This window comes from Etheostoma cragini, chromosome 9, assembly GCF_013103735.1.
Source record: "Etheostoma cragini isolate CJK2018 chromosome 9, CSU_Ecrag_1.0, whole genome shotgun sequence".
Lineage (NCBI taxonomy): Eukaryota > Metazoa > Chordata > Actinopteri > Perciformes > Percidae > Etheostoma > Etheostoma cragini.
In genome coordinates, this window is record NC_048415.1 from 17,658,567 (window position 1) to 17,686,536 (window position 27,970).

General features: G+C 42.1%; 1 protein-coding gene across 1 annotated transcript; it reads left to right on the forward strand.

Moving 5' to 3' along the window:
- fgf22 (fibroblast growth factor 22) lies at positions 1 to 27,835 on the forward strand. Its single transcript, XM_034882419.1, has 3 exons — positions 1 to 1,337; positions 25,057 to 25,160; positions 26,770 to 27,835. Exons 1-3 carry the CDS (start codon positions 965 to 967, stop codon positions 26,962 to 26,964), a joined length of 672 nt encoding a protein of 223 aa, XP_034738310.1. The 5' UTR covers positions 1 to 964; the 3' UTR covers positions 26,965 to 27,835.
- The last annotated feature ends 135 nt before the right edge of the window (positions 27,836 to 27,970 follow it).

Here is a 27,970-nt window from a genome sequence, read left to right on the forward strand (position 1 = left end):
CTGACTGACTGCACACAGCAGAGCGTGAGGCCGTTCACTGCTTCACTGCCCCGTGCTCACTGACACACACTCGCTGACTGCCGCTCACTCTGACAAACACACACACACACACACACACTCTTACTGCCTTTCTCTCTCTCTCTGACTCTCTCTCTCTCTCTCTCTCTCTCTCCCTCTCTCTCTCTCTCTGTCTGTCGCAAACACACACCGGCTCTCTCCCTCCCATACTTGCTCACTCCCTCTCTCTTTCTCTCAGTATCACACACACTCACACATACACACACATACACGCACACAGTCCGTTACCAAACCTCATTCAACTCCCTCTCAGCCACGGGTCACCAGCTCAGACAGGCATCGCAAGGTGCACACATACACACACACACACACACACACGCACACACACTCACACACACACACACACGGACACACACACAAACATACTTGAACACACACTGAAACAAAATACACATATCCATACACACAAAGACAAACAAACACTCACTCTCGCACATACACAGACACACACACGCACACACACACACACACATGCGCATCCTCATACAGCCCAGGACTTTATATGTGGTACGGGAAAAGAAGACCTCAGTCCAAGGAGGAGAAGAAACAGAGAAACAAGGAGCGACACTAAAGACAAACTTTTAAAGGTGGATTCAATAATAACAACAGTAAAAGGATTGGACCAACAGAATCAAAGAGTGAAGACAAGACAACACTGATGATGATAACTGGAGAGACTTTGCCAAGCTTGTTGCTGTAGGAAAGGCCTGCTGTCAGCCCAAAGTAGAGATTGGTCGTCTGTGACATCCAGAGGATCAGTGAGTGCCATTTCCCTCCCTTCTCTCTTCAGGACTCCCACCCTCTTGTCATCTCTCCACTGGGACATCTCCCCATCATCAGCATGCCTACAGCTTACACAAGGTGCACCTTGGGAGTCTGACCCACCATGTGCAGATGGACGCCGTCCGTAGCTCATCTCTGTCCTAAACCTGCCCTTGGCACCACCACTACTGAAGCCTCTGCGGGACGTCCTCTCCCCCTATCCAGTGCAGCCTCCTTTTGCCTGGCATGCTTCACCCTGCTCCTGGTCACCGCTGGCACCGTTACAGGGGCCTGTCCTCCTGGGGTTGGACATGAACCCCTTCAGGTGCTGGCGAGTGGCATCAACTGTTCATGGACGTTGGAAAGGCACACTCGCAGTTACAATCACCTAGAGGGCGACGTCCGACTACGGCGACTTTACTCCGCCAACAAGTTCTTCCTCTGTATTGACAAAGCCGGCAAGGTGGACGGCACCCGGCGGAAAAACTTTGCAGACAGTAAGTGCACCTAAGTTCTGAATCTCACATGTGTGTTTAATGTCACAGAGAGTACAGGATGCCCTTTGACATTATTCTTTATTTTTATGGCTGGACTTTCTTATCTGTTCACCTTTATAGCAGCTCATAGGAATATCCTGTGGTTCTATCACTGCTGGGCTATTTGTGTTGTGTTTAGAGCATGAGAAACGCGTTGCTAGGTAAGAAGGGAATACCCTAATGTGGATTTAAGAATACTCACGGGACAGTTAGCACGAGAAGGCTGACTTGAGGAGAGACGTTGAGCATCAGTTGGCGATGCCACCTGGGCTCCAGTTTCACTGGGGATTAACTTGTCAAAACTGTGATGAAAGTGCATCAATTGTAAGTAGCAGGTGTAAGCGTAAACAGATTCCTCCGACAAATGCAAGCGTGGAATTCATGTGTATCTTTCACAGTTTGATTTGCTTTAAGTAATGTGACTGCTGTCAGATTTAAAGTGCTTAAAGCCTCATGCACACAGCACAGCTGTAAACCTTCCTGTAGTCTGTGGCTCTCCACACAATCACGCCTCTTAGCACCTTCTCAGACGGATGCAATTCCACATAGACCCAGATTATTCTGCCTAAACTGTCGTTCAGGGACACCTGAGAAGAAGTTGTTTGTGTCCAACAATGGGCGTCTTTCAGATGCTTGACCAGGTCAGATGAGCCGACTCTGCTCTTGATCTGACCTCCTTCTCCATTAGTCACTGGCTGACTGACTGACTGGATAGCCCTGAGAGACGTTTATGCCTTTGACGGTAATATTTATGCATTTGGTCGTTAATGCCTTTTTATACAAGTGTGTGAGTCAGAGTTTTTCCATACAGGAGCAGCTGCTGCGTCCAGCCAACAGGCCAGCCAGTCTGTTGCCACTGTTTCAATAAGCTGCAAGCTGCAGACTGGATGACATTTGTTAACCTGTCGGGATTAGTCACCTGGCAGAATGTTTTGAAACCACACACACTTGTAGAAATTTAAGTTGAGATGAATTATTACTGTGTTAAATTTTGGACCTGGGGGCTCCAAGTTGGGACATTATTCTCTCAAATTAATGGTAATATATGTCAGCTCCCATACTAAAATATTACTCCCAAGCTGTGCTTGAATTTGACACTGGAAGAGTAGCAACACAAAGCAGTTTGAATTGGTATTCAGAATCTTTGGAAAGTAGCGAAAGTTATGGCTGAGGATTTGTGTAATTCATGCTTTTTCTTGCCATAGTCATGGTCATTAATACTTAAGTGGTTGCAGTAGCTCTATGTGAACGAAATGCAGTCCCCTTAAATGTAATGCCCTCATACACTTTAAACATCATTCTCTCATATCCTTGGGTGGAAAGAACGATTCTATCTGTTCACTCACACAGAGGGAGGGTGTGTACCTGCACCCTGAGCTGAGCACAGTGCCAAACCAGCGGTCATGTAGACCTTGTGGTCAGTCTGTGGTTGTGCCTCACAATGGGGAAGCTCTGGTTTAAGGCCGCTTCGAGGTTTCACTCTGCTTCTGTGTGTGGCTACCGTTACTGCCATCACAAATTGAGGCTTTCAATCAGACTTAGAGCCCTTGACCCAGACATTTTCTTGATACTGATTCTGGTGGCCATTCTGTCGATTAGAGTGGCAGGACGAGCAGGACGTTGTGCGTATTTAATGACAAGAGCAGTGATGCCGATACTACAGCGCACTACAAGTCTCAAACAAGAAAGAGGACACATTTCCTCATAGGATTTTTTTCAACACTTTTGAAAAATCTTGTTCTATCTGATGTAAAGTAAGGGATTAAGGCCAGAAATAGGTTTGAGACATGCGCGCAAGTGCTTGCAAAAACACATGCATACACACACAGAAAAATATAACCTTGGTCTGTGTTGACTGTATTATAATTTCCACATTCCTCCATTGTTTTGTGCAAGATTAACCTACCATATGTGAGCTCAGGACAGTCCTGAGCCGTTCATGGAGCTTCCACAATGCGGGCCAGCAGTCTGGCTGACTCCTCCTCTGTCCTCTGTGTTGCCCTTACACTCTTGTCGACACAGCTATATTGCCCCGACAGCTCTGCCTGCTACACCCAGGCCCTCACCTCCACCCCACTCAATTTTTCCAGCCCCAACTCTCAACTCTCAGGTGCAAAAACAGTTGGAATTAGTCAACAGCTCTCTGCTAATTGAGGTTGGAAAATATTGTATCAATCCCAGTGGAGCAGGGGCATGGAACAGCTTAGAGATGAGGGGAGAGAGGAAGAAAGACTGACTTAGTGAGAAGAAAGAGCAGGGACAGAGTTAAAGGGAGGTACATAAATGCATTTCTGTATATCAGACTTAGCTATTGGTATCACATTCAAAAATATTGTGCAGCAGTCATTAAAATGCTCTTTCAGATACAGAGTGATGAAATTCAAAAAACACAGGTCGGGCTTTAAATATATCATTACCAAAGTGTTCTGAGAAGAATCCTGCCTCGTGAGCACACATAAACAAACATATACACACATGCACACACGCACGCACAATACACGCACAGGCAGACAGACAGACAGGAAGGCAGGCAGGCAGACAGACATACAAACAGAGAGACAGACAGACAGACATAAAGACAGTACAACTTCAGGTATCCAGTTTCCATTCCATAAAGTTTGTTTTAAACTTGAATATGCATTTGTTAACCAAAACAGAGCGATAGAAATCAGACAAGATATGTGAATTGACCTTTATCTGACTCCAGCAGGCAACACAACAAACTCTAAATATAGGTCCACCTACGTACCACTATCATCAAAGTTTCTAAAAATAACTTGTCGGAATAGCCACGAGAAGAGACAAAATACAGGACTTTAAGGGACCGAAGGGGAGGGTCTCTTTGGACCTATGGCAAAGCTGAAAATGATGAGGGGAAAAACACACCCAAGTGTTTACAAAAGTTCCAGAGGCAGGTATGCATCATATCCTGTCCTGGGTCATCGGTCATAACCTGCTAATTAGACAGTGCTACAGCACGCCCAGCAACCAAATCATGATCAATTGCAAGAGCAAATTATAAAACTAAGTAGAGTAGTCTGGAATAGAGAGTAGAGTATGGGGGGGGGGGAGCGCCATTTAGAATCACGGAAGTTTAATCAAGTTACTGTAATACATGCAGGCTAATTTGATTTGAATTCAGGCCTGTTTTATATTAATTTTGTTATTTATGTTTTCTGTTTTAAAAATTCCTAGCTGTTGATTTGCCATGCCACACTGCATTTATGTTATTTTATGTTTCATTTTTTCATCTTGTTTTGATGTATGGACTGTAACATTTTGGGTGTGTGTGTCAGAGGTTTGTGCAGCCTCCAAGTAGTGACAACCCACTCATCCTTAGGAAATAAGGTCACCTCACCACGCAGTTACAATCGCAGAAGTCACTTCGGCCAGACTCCCTTTGCCTCTATAGCCGCGCAACTCTCTCAGCCAGGGTGTGTGTTGTATTTACCAAATTCCCCTTGGTGTGCAACATCTTGCTGTTTGATGTGAGAGTTTTCCTAGTTTATGAGTGTATTTAACTTGGATGGTGCCCATGGGAAGAAAATCTTCCACCCTACTGAAATATCTTGTGGAAATTATTCAACCTTGTTTTGGACAGGGGATTCTGTCACTCGCCAAGGAGAGACTGAGTTGAATTTGAAATGGGAAAAGACAGGACGAGTGCTGCAGACAGATGACTTAATCCTCCTAAAAGGTTTCACCAGTTTGACAGTTGTGGCAGTGATGAACGTTGAAGAAATGGAAGTACAAGAAATGAAGATGAGAGTGACGAAGAGAATTTCATGTGTATAAAATACTTCATATTTTATTCGATAAACTGAACTTAAGTGTAGTAAATACTGGTTCAATCATGCATCATACTCAGGAAATAGTATCATAATGTACCAGTCATGAACAATCCTATACAGTGATGAACTCAATATTGTACTAAACTACAACAAATACGTTTAATCAGAGATTAAATATTCATGCAAAGCCCTAAATGTTTTAAATTAACATAAAATCAGACTCAAAAACACCACTCTTCTTCATCATCATCTCATGTGTTATCTAGGATGCAGTTTTGGGACAATGTTATACACATGCTGAAGCAATATTACAAATTGTCTGTTCCACGCTGTCTGCCATTTTGAAGGTGTAAGAAAGTGCATTCTGTCCTGGCCATTATACATCCTTACCATGACTCACCATTAATTCTGGTGGAGCTCAGACGTGGACGTGTGACTGGATCAACAGCACAGGGGCTGGAAGGGCTAAAGAGGGAAGCACCTGGCCGAAGGAAGTGCTTTGGTGTTTTGAATCGGGAGAATACACATGTTAATGAGGCTAGGAGAAGGGCTGGGGCGTGCTCTGCTCAGTATTGAGGTGGAAATTAAAGGCTAGAGGAGTGCTGGAGCGTTTCCCATTGCTCATTAGGCATTATGTAAGGTTTCCTCTGGGTCGTCTCAACTGAGAGTGGATTTGTGGACATTTTGGATGACAACAGGAGGGTAAAATCCCACGAAGTATGCATTTATTATCCCTTCAATTAGGACAGTGCATGGCATCAGCCTGTGGGAGACAAATGAAAATCGACACTTTGCCAGCTGTTCCGGGTATCAAGAGGCTGAAAGCTAAATAAAACATCACTGGCACACGCATGCATGTTAAATCGCTCTCTTAGACCCACAGACACACACACACAGACAGATGAACACACACACACACACACGCACACACACACACACACACACACACACACACACACACACACACACACACACACACACTCTATCACTGTCCTGGGAACATTGCAGGACAAGAGTGTCAGTGTCACCCTAATTAGCCTAGGATCCCTGGTTTCTGCCACCAGGGTTTGATATCATGAATGGGCTCTAGAAATGTAGCAATTAGTTGCTAACAACCTTTAGCAGTCTGGCTCTGGCTCCTCTTTGAGATTTACTGGGTTCATCAGCAGGTTTATAGAGTCTGACTTTGGCTCCAGCAGCCAATTCCTTTATAGCGTCCCACAGCTCTGGACATCCTGTGGGTGTGAGGGGAACACAAAAGAGAAGACTTGACAGTGCCAGTAACCAGCTCCTTGGATCTTAAAGCCATTGATAAAAAGGTTCTGAAAAGCTTCTTAAAAACGGAGAATGATACTGAATACATGGTTCAAATTGATCAATTTCTAAAAACTTGAAGTGAGAAATATCTGAACATTAGAAAATGATTAAAGATTGTAACAGAGCAAGATAGAGGTTTGACTCTATATATTCATTAGGCCAGAAAAAGTAACCGTTATACTATGATTTCCCGTATTTTTCCTATGAACATCTGTTGCTATCCAAAAGCTACTCCCTCAATGATGTAGGTGCTTTATACATCATTGTAATGAGCCACAATTAATTAGAGTATGGCAATGCAACATTGAACATGTTCTCAACCAGGCAGTACATTTTTAAAATAGGGGTAAACTGTTTGGCCTTTCCCTCAATGAGAACACATTAGCACTGTTATTACTGTGTGCTTTTTGTGTGAAAGGTGTAAAATGAGTATTAATTAGATCAGATGGGAACAGTCGGACAGCTAGTCTTACTCATGCAGCACCACATGTTTGAAATCATTTGCCAAAGTAATCTTTCAGCAAGGAGCAGCCGCCACTCACATCTCGGACCCTAAACACACACACACACACACACACACGCACACAAGCACTGACGTAATCAGACCGTTTAGTCCAGGGAGACAGGTCTTGCTTCAACTTTAGATAGACCAAGACAGATTAATGGTTTTGTTTTGACCCTTCCAATAAAGACTCTCACCTCCCTGCTTGAACTGAGCCAGACATCATGTCTTGGAAGGCATTCTACCACTGGCTCAAGAAAAAAGAAGCTTAAAGAGAACCCCTGCTAGACATGGGGAAAAAACAACTTGGCATCCCTAAATACAGCTACGGCTGACTGGCTAAAGCTACAGGAGTTAAAAGGTGTTCAGATTTAACCAAGGAGTCCAAGCCTAGGAAGCAATAATAGCAGGAATGTAATGCACCTGTTGCCCTGAAGACAGATATCCCTCCCTGTGGGATCTGGTCCATATCATAAAGGAAGCAATAAGAAGAAGAATATTCAGGTAAATATGGGGCTCCCCACACTTTTGTTTTTACTAGATTTTAATCTCAGCCACAAACAATTTACACAACCAAAAAGAGCAACCGCACCCTGCCCGTCAATCTGTGTAGCTAAATATTGACTTGCTGTCAGGCAATTCAAGTCATAAAAATATAGTGCACAGCACCAATGTGTAATAAACTGGAAATATGTTTACTCTTGACACCTCTGTGGAGAAATGCTGCACCACACTAAGAATCATGACTGGAAATAACATTTTAATTTACAGATCGAACTCATCTGTGCAGCAAAAAAAGATACTGAGCACCAGAAAGCGTGCATTGGTCCAACATTTCCTGTCATGTTGACGTTATGTAATTTACTTCTGTGTGAATTACAATTTTAAGGCTGTAAACAGAGGATAGTGCTACAGTAGAAGACAAGTCGGGGGTCACCAAGTCAGTAGTATTCCTTCTCTGGGCACCATGAACATCTACACAAATTGTTGATGGCAGTTCATCTGGTAGTTGTGAAGACGTTTGGACTCAAAACCAAAACTGATACTATGGAAAACACTCAACCAAAAGTCAGGGGATCCCCAACGTCTGTAGCACGTGTCTTCTGGGGAACCCTAAATATGGGTACAAACTTTAATGACAATCCATCTGATAGTTATTGACATTTGATATTTCAGTCCAAAGTGGGGACCGACAGACATTGCCATCCGTAGAGATGTGCCGCTAGATTGGCATGTTTGTCATCGTATGATACCATGAATATGTAAATCAAATTAAAGATCCAGTGACGAATCACTGTGACTGTTTATATACAGATGATAATAGGATTGCTCCAAATCTGCCGTTTAAAGTGTTAAGAATGAACACAGCATTTTTTTGAATTTCAAATCCAAACCCCAATGTAAAGCTGGTGTACACACCTGTTGCCGTCCATAAAGTACCAATACTACAGTTTTTTTGATTGCTTAATGACAGAGGGCACAACTGGAGTCACATGTGCAAAACTCTAACCACTATCTGCAAAGCAGCAGTTCATGTGGACCAAACTCTAGTTCCTTTTTCATTGCTTAAACACGGTTTCAAATCTCTACACACTTATGCCAGGGTTTTAACCCCAACCTGCACAATACTGTGGATTTGCAGCACTTTGTTCAAATGTTAACACACTGCTGTCACAACTGTTGACCCCACATTCAAAGCAGATTAGATTTCAGTCTGGTGCCCATCAAACACTAATGACGTTAATTTTAGCTGAAAGGCTTATCAAGAGTCTTGTTTTAGACATTTGGTGAACATATATGTTATTTATTAAAAAAATTCTCAAAAAGCCTTTTTTTGTATACAAACACCAAATACAGTAAGAATTAAACAATTTTATTTGAGAACAATCCATTTGAGAGAAACAAGAAAAAGAGCAGAGATTCCAATATGTCCAGGTAAGATGTCTGAGGTTACATACAGCTATAAAAAATTACTACATCTTTACAATAATAATAAAAATGCATTCTTATTGTTTTTCAAAAAGTAATGTTGGTGAAAGCAATGGAAACACCCCATTCATTAGTATTTAGAGATGATGCAGACATCCAATGTGATGAAGAAAACTTGCTGCATGATGCTGGAGAGAGGCCAGATAACAGTTTTTTACGATTGCAACGACAATTTTTTCAGTAATAGTAACAATTTTCCTAACCTCTTAACGCACCAACACGCCTACAACACAAAACTGGCAGAACGGGTAACTTTATGCTCACAATCACACATTGCAAACTAAACTCCAACACTAATTTTCAAAATACGATAATCCACTAACACAATACCCTATGTCTACCAAAACACTGCAAACATGTCCCAAAATCACGTCCTTCTTCCAAAACACCAACACGTGTTCTCTCCCAACAGGATCATTTAGTCAGTCATAGCCCAATGTGGAATGATAATGGAATTACAGAAACTGTATTATTTTATATGTGTCAGGTCTGCCCTTAGATATTAGATAATACTATATTGTAGTGACCATGGATTGTGTTTTACACTGCAGTTTCTCTTGAAGCCTCTCTACTTTTTTGTTTTGTTGGGTTTAGTAAAAGCATGCACTTACTTCTTTTGCTGTTGAAATTCAATACAAAAAGAATGAGCCATCTCAGAGTAGCTTTATAGAATGTGTCACTCCCCATGTGAGTCGAGTGAAGATGTGAGTTGCGACAAGTAGCCTACAAGATGCTAACGAGAGACTTCTGTGACATCTGTGACATGATTGTCATGTAGACATGACAATCATGTCACAGTAAAAATTGACCTTCTTGACGAAGTTGGTTCACTGCTGGCATATTGCACATTTTCTTTAAAGAAATTGTTAAGTAATGTAAAGTCACTCAAATTTTACAAACTATAAAGATGAAAAGTTATAATTTTCTGTATTGTTGTTTGATGCTAGTGTTTTTACCCCAGGTGTGTTAACACTGACAGTGTGTGTTATCTCAGTGAGGATTGTGCATAGTGTGTGGTGCACTGAGCCTGTTTGAGACATGTGTTCAGAGTTGTGTGGCTTGGAATGCGTTGTGCAGCTGATGTGAACTGTTAAGCTCAGGTGACTGTTGGTAGTGCAGACTGGGGTTAGAGATTTGCACATGTAGCTCCAGTGTCAACTGTTGTTTAGCACTCAAAAAACTGTAATATTAATACATGGCTATACTATAATGATTAACACATATCTTAAATTGGACCCCTGATTTTTTATCATTGGATTTAATTGATTCTTATGTGAGTGTGTTTAAAAATCAAAAGCTTTTATTTTGGTTTATGTTGATTTTGATTTGGATAGGCATTTTTATGAAAGCAAACAAATGATCAGTGCGATTATGTTCCATTCAGTTAACCACCTAGACACTAAAGCTGCTGTGCCTTAAAAATTGAAGCAGAGAAGTCTCTGTCTGGACTGAATAACCGTGTTACAAATGCATTTCCTGGAAGTAGGATAATTAATGCAAATGTGGAAGGCTAAAAACAGCGACTCCGACGCAGGTCTGGGCATACCAACAGGTTGAGACCATGCAGCGTCTTCTTTGAGATGCATTACACACATCCACCCATACCTGCTTTTTATCTCTGAGGCCGTTTCGCTAAACGAACACGAGCAGGATGTAAGTATCATGTCAGGGCTCTTTGAATGTGTGTGTACGTTTTAGAAAGCATGGGCCTGTGTTTATACTTGTGCCATTGCAGGAGCATGAAGTGGACCCTAAACTGAAAAAGATGTGTTTCCTCTCCCTAATGGCTAATAAGAACCAGACCTTACCTTGCACTCAATTCAATACGCGTGTGTGTGTGTGTGTGTGTGTGTGTGTGTGTGTGTGTGTGTGTGTGTGTGCGAACGCGTGCATGTGTGCGCGTGTGCTGAAATTTTTCCCGTCTGGAAGGCCATGCTCCTCATTAGAACACAGAGGGTGGCACAAAGCACTGCAGTAATAAAGCTGAAGTAGGACAGTACAGTCTACACTATGCATCAGGCTACTCCAGTATGGACACTGAGATCTTTGTCCTGAATGCAGCTTCCTCCTTGTTGAAAGGTTACTACAAATTTCATCTTTCACTATCCCTCTCTCACTTTCTCTCTCTCTCTGTCTCCTGCTAGCTCCATTTCCCCCCTCTCCTCCCCTGCAGTGGATAGGATTGAGGTCAGGGCCCTTTGGCCAGTGGAGCAAGTGACAGCTCTGACAGGGCCCTGATTTCACTCTTGTGCCTTCTGTCATCTCCCTGTATGCCCATCTCATTTTAATAATGTAAATTTGGGGCAGGCTCAGGCCACAGAGAATATTCTGTGTCCTAGTGCTCACTCAGTGGAACCTCGCTGCATTTCTGAGCCCCACATGCACACACTTACAGTTGGTAGTATTCTCCAAGCTAACTCGGATTTTGTGAGTTTTCAGACCGCTGTTGAATACAGAACTACCAGCAAAAAAACTGTGGTCTTTTTGTTTAATGGCTTCCAGGAAAGATGAAAGGGGCTGATGTGATTGACAAAGTCCTGAGAACAACAAGAAAACACACAGGGAGGGACTCAGATTAAACAAATAATGGTCCTAATTGAAGCAGCAGAGGCCCAGCTATCCTAAGTATGGGTAAAAATCCAAAAACCCAAGGATCCTACATTTTCTATAATGCAAACACGGTATATTCTGTATTTCATTAGACCCTCCTTGTAAGTCTCAAGCCTGAGGCGAGATATGACATTATGAGGGTCATTATTTTCAAACCTTTTAACTTCTCCTACTGCAGAATACATTATACGACTGTTTCCACAGGCGGAGTTGTACTCCTCATGCCTTGTAAAATTAGCTTCACATGTACAATTGGTAAAGTGCAGTGTTTGACGATATCCATAATATTTGTGTTCAAATACCTTTACTTAACAGAAAACTTCAGGAGATGATGAGAGACATCCATGTTTAGTTGGTTTCAAGTCTCCACTTTCAGAAAATTACTGAAAAGTTTCCTAATCTTGATCTGGAGTTGGACAAAAATGCTACCTACAAGTCGAGAAATTCTACTAATGATAACTTGGATATGAAGCCAGCCTGTGCAATCATCACCTAAAAGGTCTGAGTTCATTTTGCTGAAGTAGATTGGAAAATAAGTGGCTCACTTGGCTCACTCTGATCTAATCTAAAAATTAAAACTGCATTTGCCAATGTAGGCACAGATTCGCTGTGGTTAAGACTGACAAGGAATGCTGGTTTGGCTCAGATACGGATGCTCTTCCATAGCTACCAGGGAAGATGAAGGTAGGAGACTGTAAACAAGGCCTTTGTTTTGTCTTGATTATGTTTCCACTCCGCTGCGTCTGGTCTGGACAGCCAACCAAACCAGCCACAGATGCAACACACCAGCTTACTGCAATTTAGTGACACAGGAGAATGACCTCAGTTTAATGTGGATCCCTCCGTCCCAGGTGCCCCTCCCAGGGTACCAAAGTGAAGGAAACTGCAGAAGCCGTGAGTCACAAAGCTCTTGGCGGGCAGATCTGTTCGTAACTATCTGTGAAGCCTTTGATAGTTTGCTGTTCACTTGTTACGGATGTGATGCTTGATTTAGAGGCAGTTTGCCCTCCTTGATTAAAGAAAAGGCCTCTCGGTCGGTAGGATTGCGGCCCCTCAATGCCACACAGACACAGACGAGTACACCATGGGCTTCATTAACCTTTTTCACCTCTGCTATCCTTCAGCCTCACTACACCAGCCTTTCACCCTACCACTCACCCACTCCCTCAGGTTGTCCTCTAGTGTTACCTTTTCTGGCCGACTTGCCCCCACCATGCTTGTAATTTTGGGGTTTGATCAGCGGAGGGTCTTTTCCCTCTGATTCAGCCTCCTGGAGGGCCCTAATGAACTGATTGATGTTTCATTACACACAATCACAGTTTAGCATGTCCGAGTAAATCAGTGTTCAGCGGTATAACTACCATGGAGTTATGCTGACAGGACATGCAAATGCACTAATCACTGTTTGATAAGGGGCGTGTGTGTGTGTGTGTGTGAGTGTGTGTGTTTGTGTGTGTGGTAGAAGAATACCAGTACTGCTGCAATCTTTGACCTGATCTTTTTCATAGTTTTTCAGTAAAGTCCTGTCTTTGCACTCACGTGCAGTGCCCGTTAGTATTACTTTGCCGTTTCACTGACTCCGTAAGCAGTGTTTTTTAACATACAGCTGCCTACCAGACACATAGACATATCTATCCAGATGTGAGTGGTGATTCAGGAGCATCGGGTCATTCTGTCTGGGGATAAATCAGACAGACTAATCTGTCCTGTGAGGGGATGGAGGGTAATTGGTCACATTTAACCCCCGGCCTTGCGGACTGTGGGAACGCGGGCTTTATCTATCAGCGGTAATTGGCTAATGAAACACTTCCGCAACTCCTCCACTAGATTGTCATCCACCGGTGGGGATTGGGTGAGGCATGTGTGTGTGTATTTCTGTGAGTGTGGCCGGCACAAGTGGCCAAGAGGCATGTGGGGGGGAGAGTATGTGCGAGAAGTTTAGAGAAAAGAAAATAGCAGGATGCGGAACACCCAGTGGCCATCTCCAAAACGTTATCAACAGCATCAGTCTCATGATGCCTGCAGCATACTGATACATTGACAGAACACACATTAAGGTTGTGTGGTTGCCATTACAATTTAAAGTTAGGTTTAAAGTAGAAATGGTTACTGTAATTCAAATGAAATCTTTAGCTGGATGCAGGGCTATTTGTATGTACTGGCGAGTGTTTGCACAATTTAAATCATACTCTCAATACAGCGGTCGATATGACAAAACTCTGTGTTATTGAATTTTGCCCATGTTTTGTAGCCCTTTTGTGTGATCTGTTATCTGGGCAAAGCCATGCCCACATCAATCGAAAGACAGGAAAACCCGGGTGGGGAGAGTGAGTTGTGGGGGTGGGTGGAGGAGTACTAAAAAAGAAAGGTTTAAGTTACGGTGGTGAGACATTGTCTCTGAGGTCCCATCAAGTGAGCCATTCATAGATACAGGCCTACCAGTTTGTGGAGCCAGGAGACACTCCGATAGAGTGGGGCCCAGGGTGGCCTTGTCTTTTTGTCCCAAGCTGACCCCTGCTCTCCCGCCTGGCCTCTGCGCCCCTCACCTGGCCTGTCCCAGCGCACTGGTAAGAGGATACCTGTAATTTGCTCTAATGGCCTTTGAAAGACCTGGCTGGGCTAATCCCTGGAGTACTTCTCCCAGCAGCACCATATAAAAGGGTGGGGGGTAACAGGGCAGAGTGTGAGTCCTGAAAGAGGACCGGCCTCTGGATAGTGTGTGAGAGAATGTCACCCCTCGCGGCCGGGGCTGGGGCCGGGGGAGTTCGGGAGTCAGCTTTCAGCGGATCACCACCATGTGGCTTGTTCACAGGCTCAAAAAAACTGGGCTTGTAGAGAAGAAGATTGTCTCTGCTTTACACCTCCCTCAGTGGCTCTGTCTCGCAGGCACGGGGAACTGCTCAACACTTTTGAGAAAGTGCACTTCATTGTTTCCAGATTTTTTTGTGTGATTTGTGCAAAGGTATTTGTTCATGGATGACATTTGCTTATTTAATAACAGAAGAGATTAATATTCCCAGTACTGCAGAGCTGCAAGAAGAGCAGAAATAAAGAGGGAATAGTTTGAAGAAGTCAAAGCAAAGCAACCCCTCACTTCGGTCAAGGGGACGCAAAATTCATGGAGATGTGCAAGAGAACATTATACAGGAGGTGATGTTACATTGTCAGGTATTATAATGGAGGATCTTCCCTCTGGCAGCAACCTTGCTAAATAACATACATTTTCTGAAATAATTGTTTACGTGCCAGTTACGAGCAAAGCTAGAAATAATAATAATTATAAAAAATAAGGAAAACCATTGCTAAACAAAAGGCACTGGCTACTGAAAATTGAAAAGGAAAAAAAAAATTCTTATCAGTCTCATCTTGACTCCCATCCCTCCAGAGATTTAAATGGAATGTGGGAACAGCAAGTGATATGTAGGCAGGGAAGACCAGCCCTCTGCCTGTCTTTTCTCTCCTTTCTTCTTGTCCTTTCTATCCATCGCCCCTGTTTCTTAATGGGGCGGGCCGCATGCAAGGAAATGTACTCACAAAAATACCCAACACTTGCAGACTACTTCTTGGAGGTTAAGAGGACATTGTCACATTGAAATGGCAGCACACATGCACACCATCTGTACAAATTGAATTAAAGAGTGACAGCATGTTTAGATCTGTGAAGGTTCAAGTGTGTGAAAAAAGAAAGGTGCAAAAATAATGCTGTTTCTTATTTCCCTCGTTGTTACTTAAATGATGTACTTTATGAATTCTGTTTGATCAAACATGAGTCGAGTTGAAGGATTCCTAACTGTCCAGGAATCCAGAGCTAAATTAGGCAAGATAAACACTGTTCAGACTTCCAGACAGTCTGAGCTCAATTGAGGAACTGAATAACTTGGCATGTTGGTTTGACATGTGCTGTTTTGACTAACATGTGGCAGATGACAAGAGCAAGGGCTGTAGTGAAAGTTCATGACACTAGTGTCTTGGAGAATCTTTTTCTATTATTACTTCTTACCTTTGTTGTATAAATCCTGCTGCTATTGCAAAAAAGTGACAAAAAATTGAGATTTGTAACTTCATGCCGTGTGTGTGTGTGTGTGTGTGTGTGTGTGTGTGTGTGTGTGTGTGTGATCATTCCGGCTCAGCTTGAAGCAGAGATATGTCATAGCTGTTAGTAAGAGATGAATACATCCCAATCCTGTGAGAGGTATGATGCATGTCCAGAGACCCGGTGTAGACAGGCTGGTAGGGAGGGAGAGAAGGGGTGACCCAGGCAGGGAGGGAACCAGTCTAAGAAAGAGAGACCAAAGAAGTAGGACACAGGAGAAGTGAGGGACAGACTGGCGGTGAAAGGCAAACTGGCAGATGGGAGACAGAAGTAAGGAGAAAAACGACAGGTACAGTTTGTCGGACGGGAGGGAGGTACAACCTGTAGTACGACAGCTACTCTGCCCGGCAACAGAAGGCCACACACACACACACAAACACACACACACACAAACACAAAAACACACACACACACACACACAAAAGCACAAATCCTCTGACGGAACAGTAGAGCTCTCAGAGTGGCAGTCACAGCTCCTTTACAGAGACCATGAATTTTATAATGCTTTCCAGAACAGGTCACTCCATTGAACCAATAAATTGCATTGCATCATATAATTTGAGCCTGATCACACTTATTCAAACAAAAACAAATGTCATCATTTCATCACTATGTATGAAACGTCATGGACTGACTCAACTAGAGTGTTTACAGTAATGAATGGGAAATCCTGACACACCCTCAACTTTAACCAAAATAATGAACTATAACCTTATACTATATAACCCTATAACCCAAAACATAATATCGGCCTGAAACCCTCTAAAAGCTGTCTGAAAACTAAACTAGATAAAAAATATTCAAATTGGAGAGTAAACCTGCAATGTGCATAGTAGATAAAACATGTGCAACTGCTTATACATTGACTTTGGTAAAATAATTGGCATGTCTTCAAAAGTCTTACTACAAATAGTAATTCAGGTAAAGACGACCCTATTCATAATGTAATTTACAAAAGATATAGGGCATAAAATCACTGTGGCACTCCAATCAGTCGGGTCAAAGCAGGCACTTTTGTCTATGAAAGCAGATGTAAAACACCTGCTCCGACATTTCTGCCTAGAGAGCAATTCAGTCCCTAAATACCACGTCTCTTTTCAACGTTAGTGTTGACGTTTTAAAAGCCCACAGCTGACCACCAAGTTAGAGCTGTCCTTTACACTGACGTGGCTGCAGGAGAAGCACCCATTTCATGCTGGTAGAAGGAGCCCACAGCGGCAGGAGTATTCGCGATATGATGCAACTAGAGAAGAAAATATAATATACTTTACTTATTTAGAGGATTTGGGTTGTGTTTTTGCCCATATATCTATTAGTTATTGCAACAATTTTCATTTAAGGAATTTCAAACCATGTGCAAATCAAAAGATGTATGGGGTGGATTTGTCCCAGGGGTCAAAAGATTGGTTGGTAAAGATTACTTTACCAGGAGAGACTCTCAGTCACCCACTGAAGTCTTGGTTCATCAGGAGGATCATGTTTACTCTTTCCTTTGACTCAGTTCGGGTGTGTTTTGTATATGTGTTGTGATTTGACTCCGTCCTCAGGTTTCAACTAATCTAGAGTCTGTGTGGGACTGATCAGTGTTGTTTCCGTCTGTGCCTCCCTGACCCAACCTGTGTGAAATGAGAAAGGTATGTAGCTAAGTACGCAACAAAGACCATCTACATACCCTCTCTAAACCAAAAATAATGAAATGCTTGCTGGTGTGTGTCAGTTCCGCCAATAAATGCCGCTAAACACCTAAAAGTAATAGAAGGTCACTATAAATTGTGTATGTATTGTAAACTGAGTTCACCTTCACAATGAACATGGCAGGGCTGCTTACAGTAAAATATATATATACAATAACATTCAAATTCCAAACAATTTCAGTCCAGCACACTGTGTTTCAAAAAATGTATTTCTCTGTCTCGGCAGCACTGCTATGTTCCACAGCAAATTGAAGATCAGCTTTCAATTTACCCACTCACTGCAGGGAGATCAAACATGACACAGTGCCACATAGGAGCAATATTGGTGTATTGTGCACTGAGTATTGGATTTTTCTTTATTTCGCACAGCTAAATCACCATATCAGACCCAGTTTAAATTCATTGCAACATTTCTTTTATCATATCTCTCAGACAGAGCATGTTAGATGAAGGAAGAGCAGTGACCATGCTCCCTGAATGCCCCCTGAGCCGATGGCTCAGAAGCAGTGATTGTTGTGGTGACACACAACTTGTCTTGAATTTGATCAGTTGCAACATGCCAAAGGCCATAGTCACAATCATCAGTTTTTTGTGGCTCAACATTATGTTGTCAGGGCATAAACAATGGTCCTGCTACAACTCAATGTCATAAACATGCTTTATGGACCATTAAATGAAAGGGCTGAGTGCAATTGTTGCATGTCATCCTTGGCTGCCTTTCAGACTGCAGGTAAAACTGGCGTATTTCAAGTAAAACAAATCTCTTTTTAATGGAAGCATATTCAGAAAAGTCCCACGGCAGTTGAAATTTTTGGGTGGTGGCACTTTATATTTGGTCTAGGCCACAGTATCTTTCTACAAAAACTAATTTTGTTTGCATGCCATTGCAGTCTAAACCCAATGAATTGTACTAATGGGGATAACTTCGCACCCTCATAGGCAGTCAGGGCTCTTCGTCCGCTTCAGTTATTTAATAGACGTGGGCAATCATTCCCAATAGGCATAGACGGAGAGTGCAGGTCTATGTTAGGAGATAACATAGGCACAGGATAATCACTGCTAACTGCTAGTTAACATTAGTAATTAAATCTAAACAGCTACTGTAAGTCCAAACTGTCTGCGTTCTTCTCCTGGCAACACAGTGATTTGTTGACTATGCGACGGTAAGTCGCGTGGTCACGACGCAATTGTTAGACTATTTTTACAAAAACATCTGCCACGGAGCCATAACGTGAGGTACGTTAAGCTAACGGAGACTTTTATACATTGTTGTGTTCCTTTAGAAAAAAACTACGGACAAACAGAGTCTTGAAACGGTTCACATGTAAATTTATTCACTGTCAAAGTGGCGCCAGAATGAATGGCAGTCAATGGGATGCTAACGGCAGGAGATGGCTTCGTAGCATTAAAATGCCGCCATAGGAGCTACGCTTAGAGAGGAGAAGCTTACCCCCTTGTAAGAGACACGAGAGAGAAGCTCATGAACGACATTTTGTTATGGGTCGCTATAACAACACAAACAAACTGCTGCTTATGCGCATGGCCATCGTGACGTCATGGGCCAATCAACGCGGAAGATCCAAGCTCCATGATTGCTATATGGACTTTTGAGCACTGTCATTGGAATGTATGGGGCTTCCCGCCGAACACTGTATCCAGTTCTCTTAACACATCCATGCGTTGGTCCTGCCTCTTGTGCAGAGAAAATACAGAGCAGACTACCCTGACCAATGCTCAATCTCAAATCTATTAAGCTTGGCTTGGTCTGGTGATAGCCAGACTACACCCGACCCACACTGGTCAGATTACATAATTGTTTTGCAACACTTCAGTTTTTGCTGTACACACTGACACCCACGTGTTATATTTGTGTTATTGTGTTATATTGTATTTTGGAAAGCTTAGTTTTGGGGTAAGAAAAACAGCATTTTAGTGTGGACAACAGGCAAAAGCAAAGAAACAAAAAAAAAAGTTTTTATGGAAGCAAATTACGTTAGTGTACTACAAGAGTGAAGTTCAAACCTGGCCTACTGTCACACCTCAACACACCTGGCCAATCGCTGCGTAAATTGGGTTTACAGTAATTGTTGGACTGTCTGTTTCAGAAAGTTCCAAAAATTGCAGCTGGATATCATTCCAACATCGAAGAAGTGGTTAGATGATCCGACAAGCACTTTGTTTGAAGCAAACTGGGGCCTTCTGTGAAGGAGGTTTTTTACGGGCAGAAAGCGAGGTGTCAAGAGCTCAAATGATTTTCAAATGCTGGCTCTGTGCAAGCAACACTGAAAAGCTCATTGGTTCTTTAAAAAGCAATACATTGTAAATTGTACTATGGTGTAAAATATAATTGTGCACAAGTGACACATTTCCCTCTGGAGTCAGGCGTACAAAAAAGTCCTTCTCCACTAAATGATGTTTTTTTTTTTTTTTTTACTGTAAATTTAAGGGTTAATGTTTCAATATCACACCACCTGTGACGGCCTCCAAAGAGTGCCTGTTCTCACGGTAATCTCTCAAGGTGTTTAAAGCAATAGTGAGTGATGCAGCCTTTGTCAGCGCTGATACACACAGGCGACTGCTTCACCCACTACCAGACCCTTCGAAAGGGTCATGGCACATCAAAGGTGCTGGTCACAGCCATTAGGCCCGGCAGCCCAGACCCGACATGAAAAGCTTGTGTTGTGAAAAGGAGGGCAGAAGGAAAAAATAAAAAACAGGGCCCTCTTCCTTTAAAAAGCAAGCAAACTGTGAAATAATTGAAAAGGTGTGTCAATCAAGAGCAGGAGCGCAGCAGGAACTCCAAGATTCCCAGGCTCTGCTCTGGTCGAGCACTGAGCCATGGAGGGCTGCTCAAGGGGGCAACCCAAGAAATTAAAGACCTGGGAAAAGGAACAAAAAGAAGACAGGAGGAAAGGACCAGGAAATTCTCCTTTTCTCACTCTCTCTTTACTCAGACTTTTACTCTTTTTTGCTTGAAATGTGTGATGAAAGGAGCCATTTTGCCACACTTTGTAGAGCTCTATTCAGACCACAGGATCATTAATAAGATCTTGTCTAGCTCTTCACCTCTCAGGTGAGTAACAAAGACTTGTTCGGGAGAGCAGCCATTGGAAGCCCCCCCCCCCCCCTTCTTATAACCAGCAGCTTCTCCCTGCACTCACTCCATCCTCCTCCCCCATACCATGAGTCTGACAAAAGGGAGCCCCGTGAGAGTGTCTCTCTCTCTCCTTTCTGCCTTTTTTTTGTCAAAGTCAGAAAAGGCTTGAATGATCTGACGTTGGGCTAACGTCCAAAAAATGGGGAACAGAAAGAAAAGAAAGAGTAAAAAAAAAAAGACTTGGTAAAAGACTTTTTCAATGCTTTTAAAATTCCCATAGAGGAGACATAAATGGCAAGTCCACAGTTGACTAGACATGTATAGTGCAGGATTTGCTTGTAATGTCAGCTTGAGCTTATTGACAGTCCCAGCCAAAACATGTCAAAGGTTAAGAGATCTTGCCAATTGCAAGTGGGAAGCCAAAAGCACCTATTTCATGAGCTCAATAGGGCCATCGGTTGATACTTGCTCAGCAGGAGAAGGAGGGACCTTCAGTTTCCAATGCGACCCAAGGACAAAGAATGAATTTGTCTCCATTGTTTCTCTCCCTTCTTTCTAATTGTGATATTGTTCCAAAGATTTGAAACAGGTTTTTGAATGAAAATGTGTCACAATTCCAAAATACTTAATTTGAGTGATTACATTTTTTGGGAACATACTAATATTTAGTAAACTGTAACACTAAATAATGATAATATCAATAGAGCAACCTACATATTCTGGCTTGTTTGTGTAGAGTTTTTAACAACTCACTTAAAAAATGTTTAAAAAAAAATGTAAAAATGTAAGACATATTCAGAGGCGGGACCTATCTCATTGGATTGCATCAGCTAAAAAGTCATAATATATTGTTTAAGGATTTCTAAAGATCTACAATAATCAAATCTCTGGAATACTTTTTTGCTTTATGCTTCTATAAAATTACAATATTACACCACGTTTCTAAACTCCGTATACAGCCATTCCTTCCATCCAGTAGGTGACCTTTGGATTTCAACAGTCAGGAAACCCCTCTAATAGCTTGAAATACCTCACTCTGATTTCTCAGGCCTTGAACACAATAGAGTGACTTTTCAAAGGGCTGACTGTGAGTTATATGGATCGATCTGGTCTTTATAGATGTGTGGTCAAGCGTCCACAGCCCAAGTGATTCCTCAAGACAAAGTGAAATCCCCATTTCATGTCCTCAGATTGTTTGTGTGTGCTTACTGCTACACCTGCATGTATAAATAAAATGACATTTGGCGTACCAATGAGACCAGAGGAGGAAAAGGACAACGTAAACTTTTTGACATATAATAGCCATTAGGCTCCTCAAATATTGAACTTTTTTTTTAGTAATAAAGTAATTTTTTTTCTAATTTGAACATTTAAAACCCCAGACAAACATCCATCCAGCACACCTATGTACTGTGCCTGGAAATCAAACCAGTTCATATCAATACAGACTTTGAAACAGATATTAGCCAGTAGTCTCCTCAAACTCTTATTTATTTAAGTAATGAAGTTTTTTTCTAATGTTAAACGTTCAAAAGCAGATTTTTTTTTTTCTACTGACAACTCCTTGCAATGTCTCAGATGTGACAAACATCCCTCCAACACACCTACTGTGCCTGGAACTCAAACCAGCAAGTAATGGCAATATCTTCTGGCACCACTTTCAGGCACCAGCGGTTTTCATTGGCCTGGACTAATCCCCCATAAATCTTTGCAGTGCTCCAATCACCAGCCGGGGTCTCAGCTAATTGCTTATGAGTCCCTTGCACGCTCCAGGTGCCACCGTTGCACACCCTGTGTTTCTAAACACCGCTTGTAAAGACGAGGCTGCCATCAAAGTGTTAATGTCTCCTCGGGGGGATCAGAGGCAGTGCAGGAATGATGGGGGTGCAGCTGGTACCTGGATGGACTTGACTCAGGCATTCCCCCTACACTGCAGCTGTGGCGAGCAGAGAGAGGCCTTCATTTACACGGTCCTGTCAGAGAAGAAAGACACTCAACAGGAGTTTGTGTTTGTTTACCTTCCTCTGCCTTTCTTTCCTGCTTTTTACTCTTTGTAGTTCTTGGTGTCTGTGCCTAAAGTAGATGACCTCACTTGGTAAGCACGACTGGGGACATTCAGAGCTGGAAAAAAGAAAGAAAGTTTGAGATAGTTGCGTGCTTAGAGTGATGGCAGCAGCAGATGTGTGTTTTTAAGTTTTAGAGATCCTCAGATGTTCTCCTTGAAACCAGCAACACTAGTCTGATGACATTAGCAGCGGCGCTTTATAGTTAACAGCACCTTTGTTCAGGATCAGAATAGGAGATTGCGTGTTGTGTTGTTGATATCTTTACAATGTAAGTTGTCACAAGATTTTAAAGGATTACGAGGGATGTCTGTTTTGAATACTTATAAAGTCGTTTTGAATACTGAAATAGTTTTTGGTCGCTGTTATTGTTGCTCCTGTCCATGCTGGCTCTAAAGAGATCCTTTACAATGTGATTACAAAATCCACAGTCAGTAAAATTGTATTCTAAAGTTGAGCCGAAGCCAATACGAGGCTTTGGTCTGAGTTAATCAAATCAAGTAGGCCTCTACTCAATTTACAATCTTTTCATTTCCCTCTTTTTCTCACTGTCCGTCCACTTGTTAACACAGAAACACTGGCGGATCACACATAAAGAGACATAAAGTGAGGACTGTGGATTATGTTCCATCTCTTTATGTCAAATTACGTCAGAAATGGATCGCTTTGACAGCCGGTGCAATTGTAGCAAATCAAAAACCTTTTCAGTGCACCTAACACCATCTGAATTTTGTATTAGAGGCCGTCTTCCCAAGAAGAAAAATAGCAACAGTTGAGCCCCAAAACAACATCTGTTCACATCCAAGTAAGGAAGACCTTTATCAGTTAAGGAAAGAAAGAAGGAAGGAAGTCAGGTGACATTGTAGAGCGAAAAGGTCTGCGTGGATGAGTGGCTCAACAAAACGTCAGACTTTAAAACGGGAGATTGACGTTTGCTTCCCCTTTACCCACCCACAGTCAACGTTAGTTTCTTTCGTGCTTGATCACATGACCACAATCCTTCCCAAAACTCAAACAAGTTCTACCCAAACCACGATCTTTCCTTAAATTTAACAAATTAAATGTGCGGCCTCAACCGAACCAAACCTAGTTTGGTTCTGGCAAGCTTCTATGTGCTATTCTAAAAGGCATTAACAAACAACAAATTTTGGCGTCTAATTTTGAATACTTACTTAACTAAAACAAAAAGTGAACCTATCTTTTAAAGCCTCTCGTAAAACAAAAATCCACAAATCGTTATATATATACAATGTATTCGGTCGATCCGAGTTCAGTTTTACTGTTCTTTCCAAACTAAATCTGGGTTTGCACAAATAAGTAGATAGAAAAAAACTGCAGTGCAGGCAAAGTAGCACCTGCGATTATTTTTTATTGCTGGATGTGTGTAGCCAGCAACCGGCTCAGGAAGTCAGTCACTGCCCTGCACAAGAATGGTGGTTGTGCTGAAGCAACTGGGGGTTTGTCAGTTAGGTGGTCAGTGGCGCACTGCTGCTTTTATGACTCCTTCATTTCCTACTAGCTTTGGGTTCCTCTGTCCTTCAACACCTTGATCTGGTGCTATGTTTACAGCATCTATCCAAAGCCAACAATCCCCTTTTCACAAATATCCTGCAGTGCTTAGCCTTAGAGCAGCGACATTACATGTTTTCTCTGCACATACTTTTTTTTTCAGGGGTGCAAAAAAGAAGATTTCGTGCTCTGATCAGATAGCAGGCCACATCAGGGCGCTTTTGAAGGTGTAAGTGGGCGAATAAAGCAGGGAAAACTATCATCCAAAAGACAGCTTCATCTCCTGCAATTAGCTGCTATTCAGAACACAGTGGTGAGCCCTCAGGTCACCTCCAAAACATCTCCCTGTTGTAGTCATGACAATGGGTGCGTGCCTTTATTTTTGTATGCAGACAAAAACCAGATCAAGAGTGAGCCACATGGGACTTGTTTGCAATCAGTGCCCAGAGGAAACAATTAGCTTGCAAGCTTGCCAGCTTATTCATGGGGTGAAGTGAGTTGGAGAGGCTTCTTAAGTGGCCAGCAGACACAAGTTTTTTGTCCCTCTGTAAACAACACGGGCATCATTGGGAAAGGGGTGTCACATCTGGAGTCAGGCGGCTTGCGACAGCAACGCATCATAACATCATGCAGGCTCAGACACTGTGCATGTGACAGAAGTGAGTGTTACACATTTTATATTGTTCAGGATGTGGACTGAGACAAGGGTGCATATGTAATATGTTGTTTATTAAGCTACTATGAGAAAATGACCACAATTTCTGACATGATCAAATATTAACCTGTTATTCCAAATGCTCTGAGCATGACTGGTCTTCTCACAAAGAGAGCTCTCTTGGGCCATTGTGCATGTCCTGTGTATGTGTGTTTTTTCCTCTAGGTTCTCTAACCCCCTCCCTCCAGAGCATATGGCTGTCTGGTATCCTAATCGCTAATGATAGAGTGGCTTTTGATGGGGAAACTCCCAAAGCTAGATGTTTCTAACCCAGACTCTTGTTCCCTCTTTATTTTCCAGGCCTGATGGAAATCCGATCTGTCAGTGTGGGAGTTGTTGCCATCAAATCTGTCAGCACTGGGCTGTACTTAGCTATGTCCAAGAAAGGCACGCTCTTTGGATCGGTGCGTATACAACCTGGCAACATTGTTTCTGCAGGTCAAGATGGGATGGCTGGGAAGGGGAAGAGTATGGTGAGGGTAAGGGAGAAATAAATGTATAGGGGTCCCAAATGAGTGTCTGCAAACCCAAACATGTTTGATTCGGCTGAAGTGAAGGGTGTCTTCTGGTGGTAAAGTCCAGAGAAAGGTCGGAATGTTACAATCAATCACCGCTGTACACCTGCGCCAAGGTTGATGATACCTGCAGCTTGAGTTGGCTTGTTTCACTGTCAAAATAAATATCAGAGAAAAGACACCTGACCAGCTATGACAAAGAGCCAGCTGGGTTCCTTTAAAAGTCTTTACGTGCCATCTGGCAATTGTTGTTTGACACAGCAAGCTTTTAAAAAGTGATCACCTGTCTTTGTTAAATTCCACCACACATCATCCATGACATGTGTGGTGTCTAGCTCGTGTATTTATATCTTGTAAAAGGAGAAATCAGGGACAAGTAATCAGTCAGCAGCGGTGATAAGAGAAGTGCCTTTAACAAGCCAACACAGTACATAAGACATAAACAGATCTGAGGACCCAGGACTGAAACCTCCCATAATAAGAAAAAAGGCAGGAGAATCACGCCAGGTTCATAGTATCCTGATCCTATCACAAACAGAGGCTCATTATAGCATCATGATAATAATCTGGAAAAGGGAATGCAGCTTGTCACTACAATATCTTTCAAGACTCTGACTAACTGATAAGAAGTGGCAACCACCCATGGAATAGTGGCTTTGCTGACTGTTGGATTACCTTCCAAGATCATATACCTGTAGACATAAAACTAGATCAGAAAAATTACTTTTAATATAATATTTTATATAAAATATATAATTATATTTAAGTATTTATTAAAAAAGGTATTTTTATTTACAAGTTTGTCCCTTTTGGTTATTTTGAGGACATTCAGCGTTCTGTTCACCCAAATTATTCTCAATATATTTGGTTTTATGCCTAGTATTATTAGGTATTTTGGAGTTTTAAGTTTTGTTTTTGCAACTGAAGTCATTAAAGGATATCATTCAAAAATAGCAACATTTCAGTCCAGTAACAATGCCCCAGTTACAGAGGATATTTCACAGACTCATTGGGATCATTTTCACTTAGAGATCAGTTTTTAGGGATCGGTCCCAATGAAAACCTAACCGTGGTGCCTTGTAGATTATTGCGAGTAACCAGAACATTGTTTCTGGAAGCACGTTGCATGTTGCTTTGGGGTTTTATTTCTTCAATACTTCGAGCAGAACAAACTGACATAAACTGCAGTTAATAGAAAATAGGTTTCAGAACCTCAAAACTATCTGCATGGCTAGACAAAAATGCTGTTTTATAGCAACTTGGGTAAACCAACCAGTCACTTCTTGACTTATAACTTCTCTTGTGGCCTTAAACAAACAAACAATGCAAAAACTACAAACACCTGGGAAATCTGTTACTGCAAAAACAGACATTAACCTTTGTGCAGTTCTTGGAAACTGGCCTAGTATAGCACAGCAGGAATAGCAGTCAGCCATTAGATTTTCCCTAATCTGTTATAGCCTCTTTAACCTTTCTGTCTTCTTCCTTCTGTTCACAGGTGAAGTACAATCCTAGCTGCAAGTTCAAGGAGCGCATTGAGGAGAACGGCTACAACACATACGCCTCCCTCCGTTGGAAGCATGGTGGCAGGCAGATGTTTGTTTCGCTGAACGGGCGGGGGAAGCCACGGCGGGGTCACAAGGCTCGAAGAAGACACCCATCCACCCATTTCCTGCCCATGCTCCCCTCCTAGCTGCCCAAGTCTGAACTCTGACCGGCAACTGGCTGCCTCCTCCCACTAGTGTTGATCTAGTCAGGACGGCATTCTTTATTTTTGTTACTCCATTTCTCCTGTCACATAAATGTATATTTGTTGAGGGTTGTAACATTTGTAGAGTTAGTATAATATGTACTTTTAAGTTATTTTCTCAATTTTCTAACTATTTTTAGTAATACAGGAAAATATGCAGTAGAATTATACTATCTTCAGGCATCCGTCTGGCTAAAGTATTTTTCGGTGTGTCTGAACTGCATTTACAGCGGTGTTTGGGTGACTTTGGGTGGCTGTGAGAGGACTAAAAAAGGACTGCATTGCTTGGAAACAACAAAATTTGACTCCCTGATTTGTTATTTAGCTTATTTTAGACAGTCTGCTAAATAGGAACAGAAGCATGTGGCACAGGATAAATTTCATTTCATTTGATTTTAAGTATTGCTATTAAAACATAAAAGAAGTAACTTTGAAATAGCTACAAATCAGGGTCATAGGAGCACTGACATGCTCTGTTTTTTTGGCTGGATAGGGGTCACACTCTACAATTCAACTTTTGCAATTTATGTTAAACAAAATTCTCATCTTCATCACATGTGGACCACCAGTTCACATTTGAAAAATTCCCATATTGAGTGATTTTTGGTTGTCTTTTATGGGAAATCTATAATGTTATATGCGAAAAACTAAACATTTAATATGTGCAACACCATTACACATAGTCATAAATTCACATGGTACATGGTTTATTACATGTGAAACAGCAATACACTGAATTCACACATAGCGTTTCACATGTGCTATTTTGTAAGGCTAAGGAGTACTTTTAGGCCAACAAAAGTAAATACATAAAAAGTAAAATTTCTATTCCTCCAGCAAAATGTAATTTATGATGAGGGCTTATATAATTAAAACATAAAATAAGAAATCCAAATAATTGATGAACAATTGGGGGCAACTTGGACTCGTGACCTCAGTATTTCTAAAA

Excerpts from the sequence above, each read along its gene's own strand:
- fgf22 (XM_034882419.1), top strand. The coding sequence starts at position 965 with ATGTGCAGATGGACGCCGTCCGTAGCTCATCTCTGTCCTAAACCTGCC. Across the intron at positions 1,338-25,056 it reads GCGGAAAAACTTTGCAGACA|GCCTGATGGAAATCCGATCT; the intron begins GTAAGTGCACCT and ends TTTATTTTCCAG. Across the intron at positions 25,161-26,769 it reads AAGGCACGCTCTTTGGATCG|GTGAAGTACAATCCTAGCTG; the intron begins GTGCGTATACAA and ends TTCTGTTCACAG.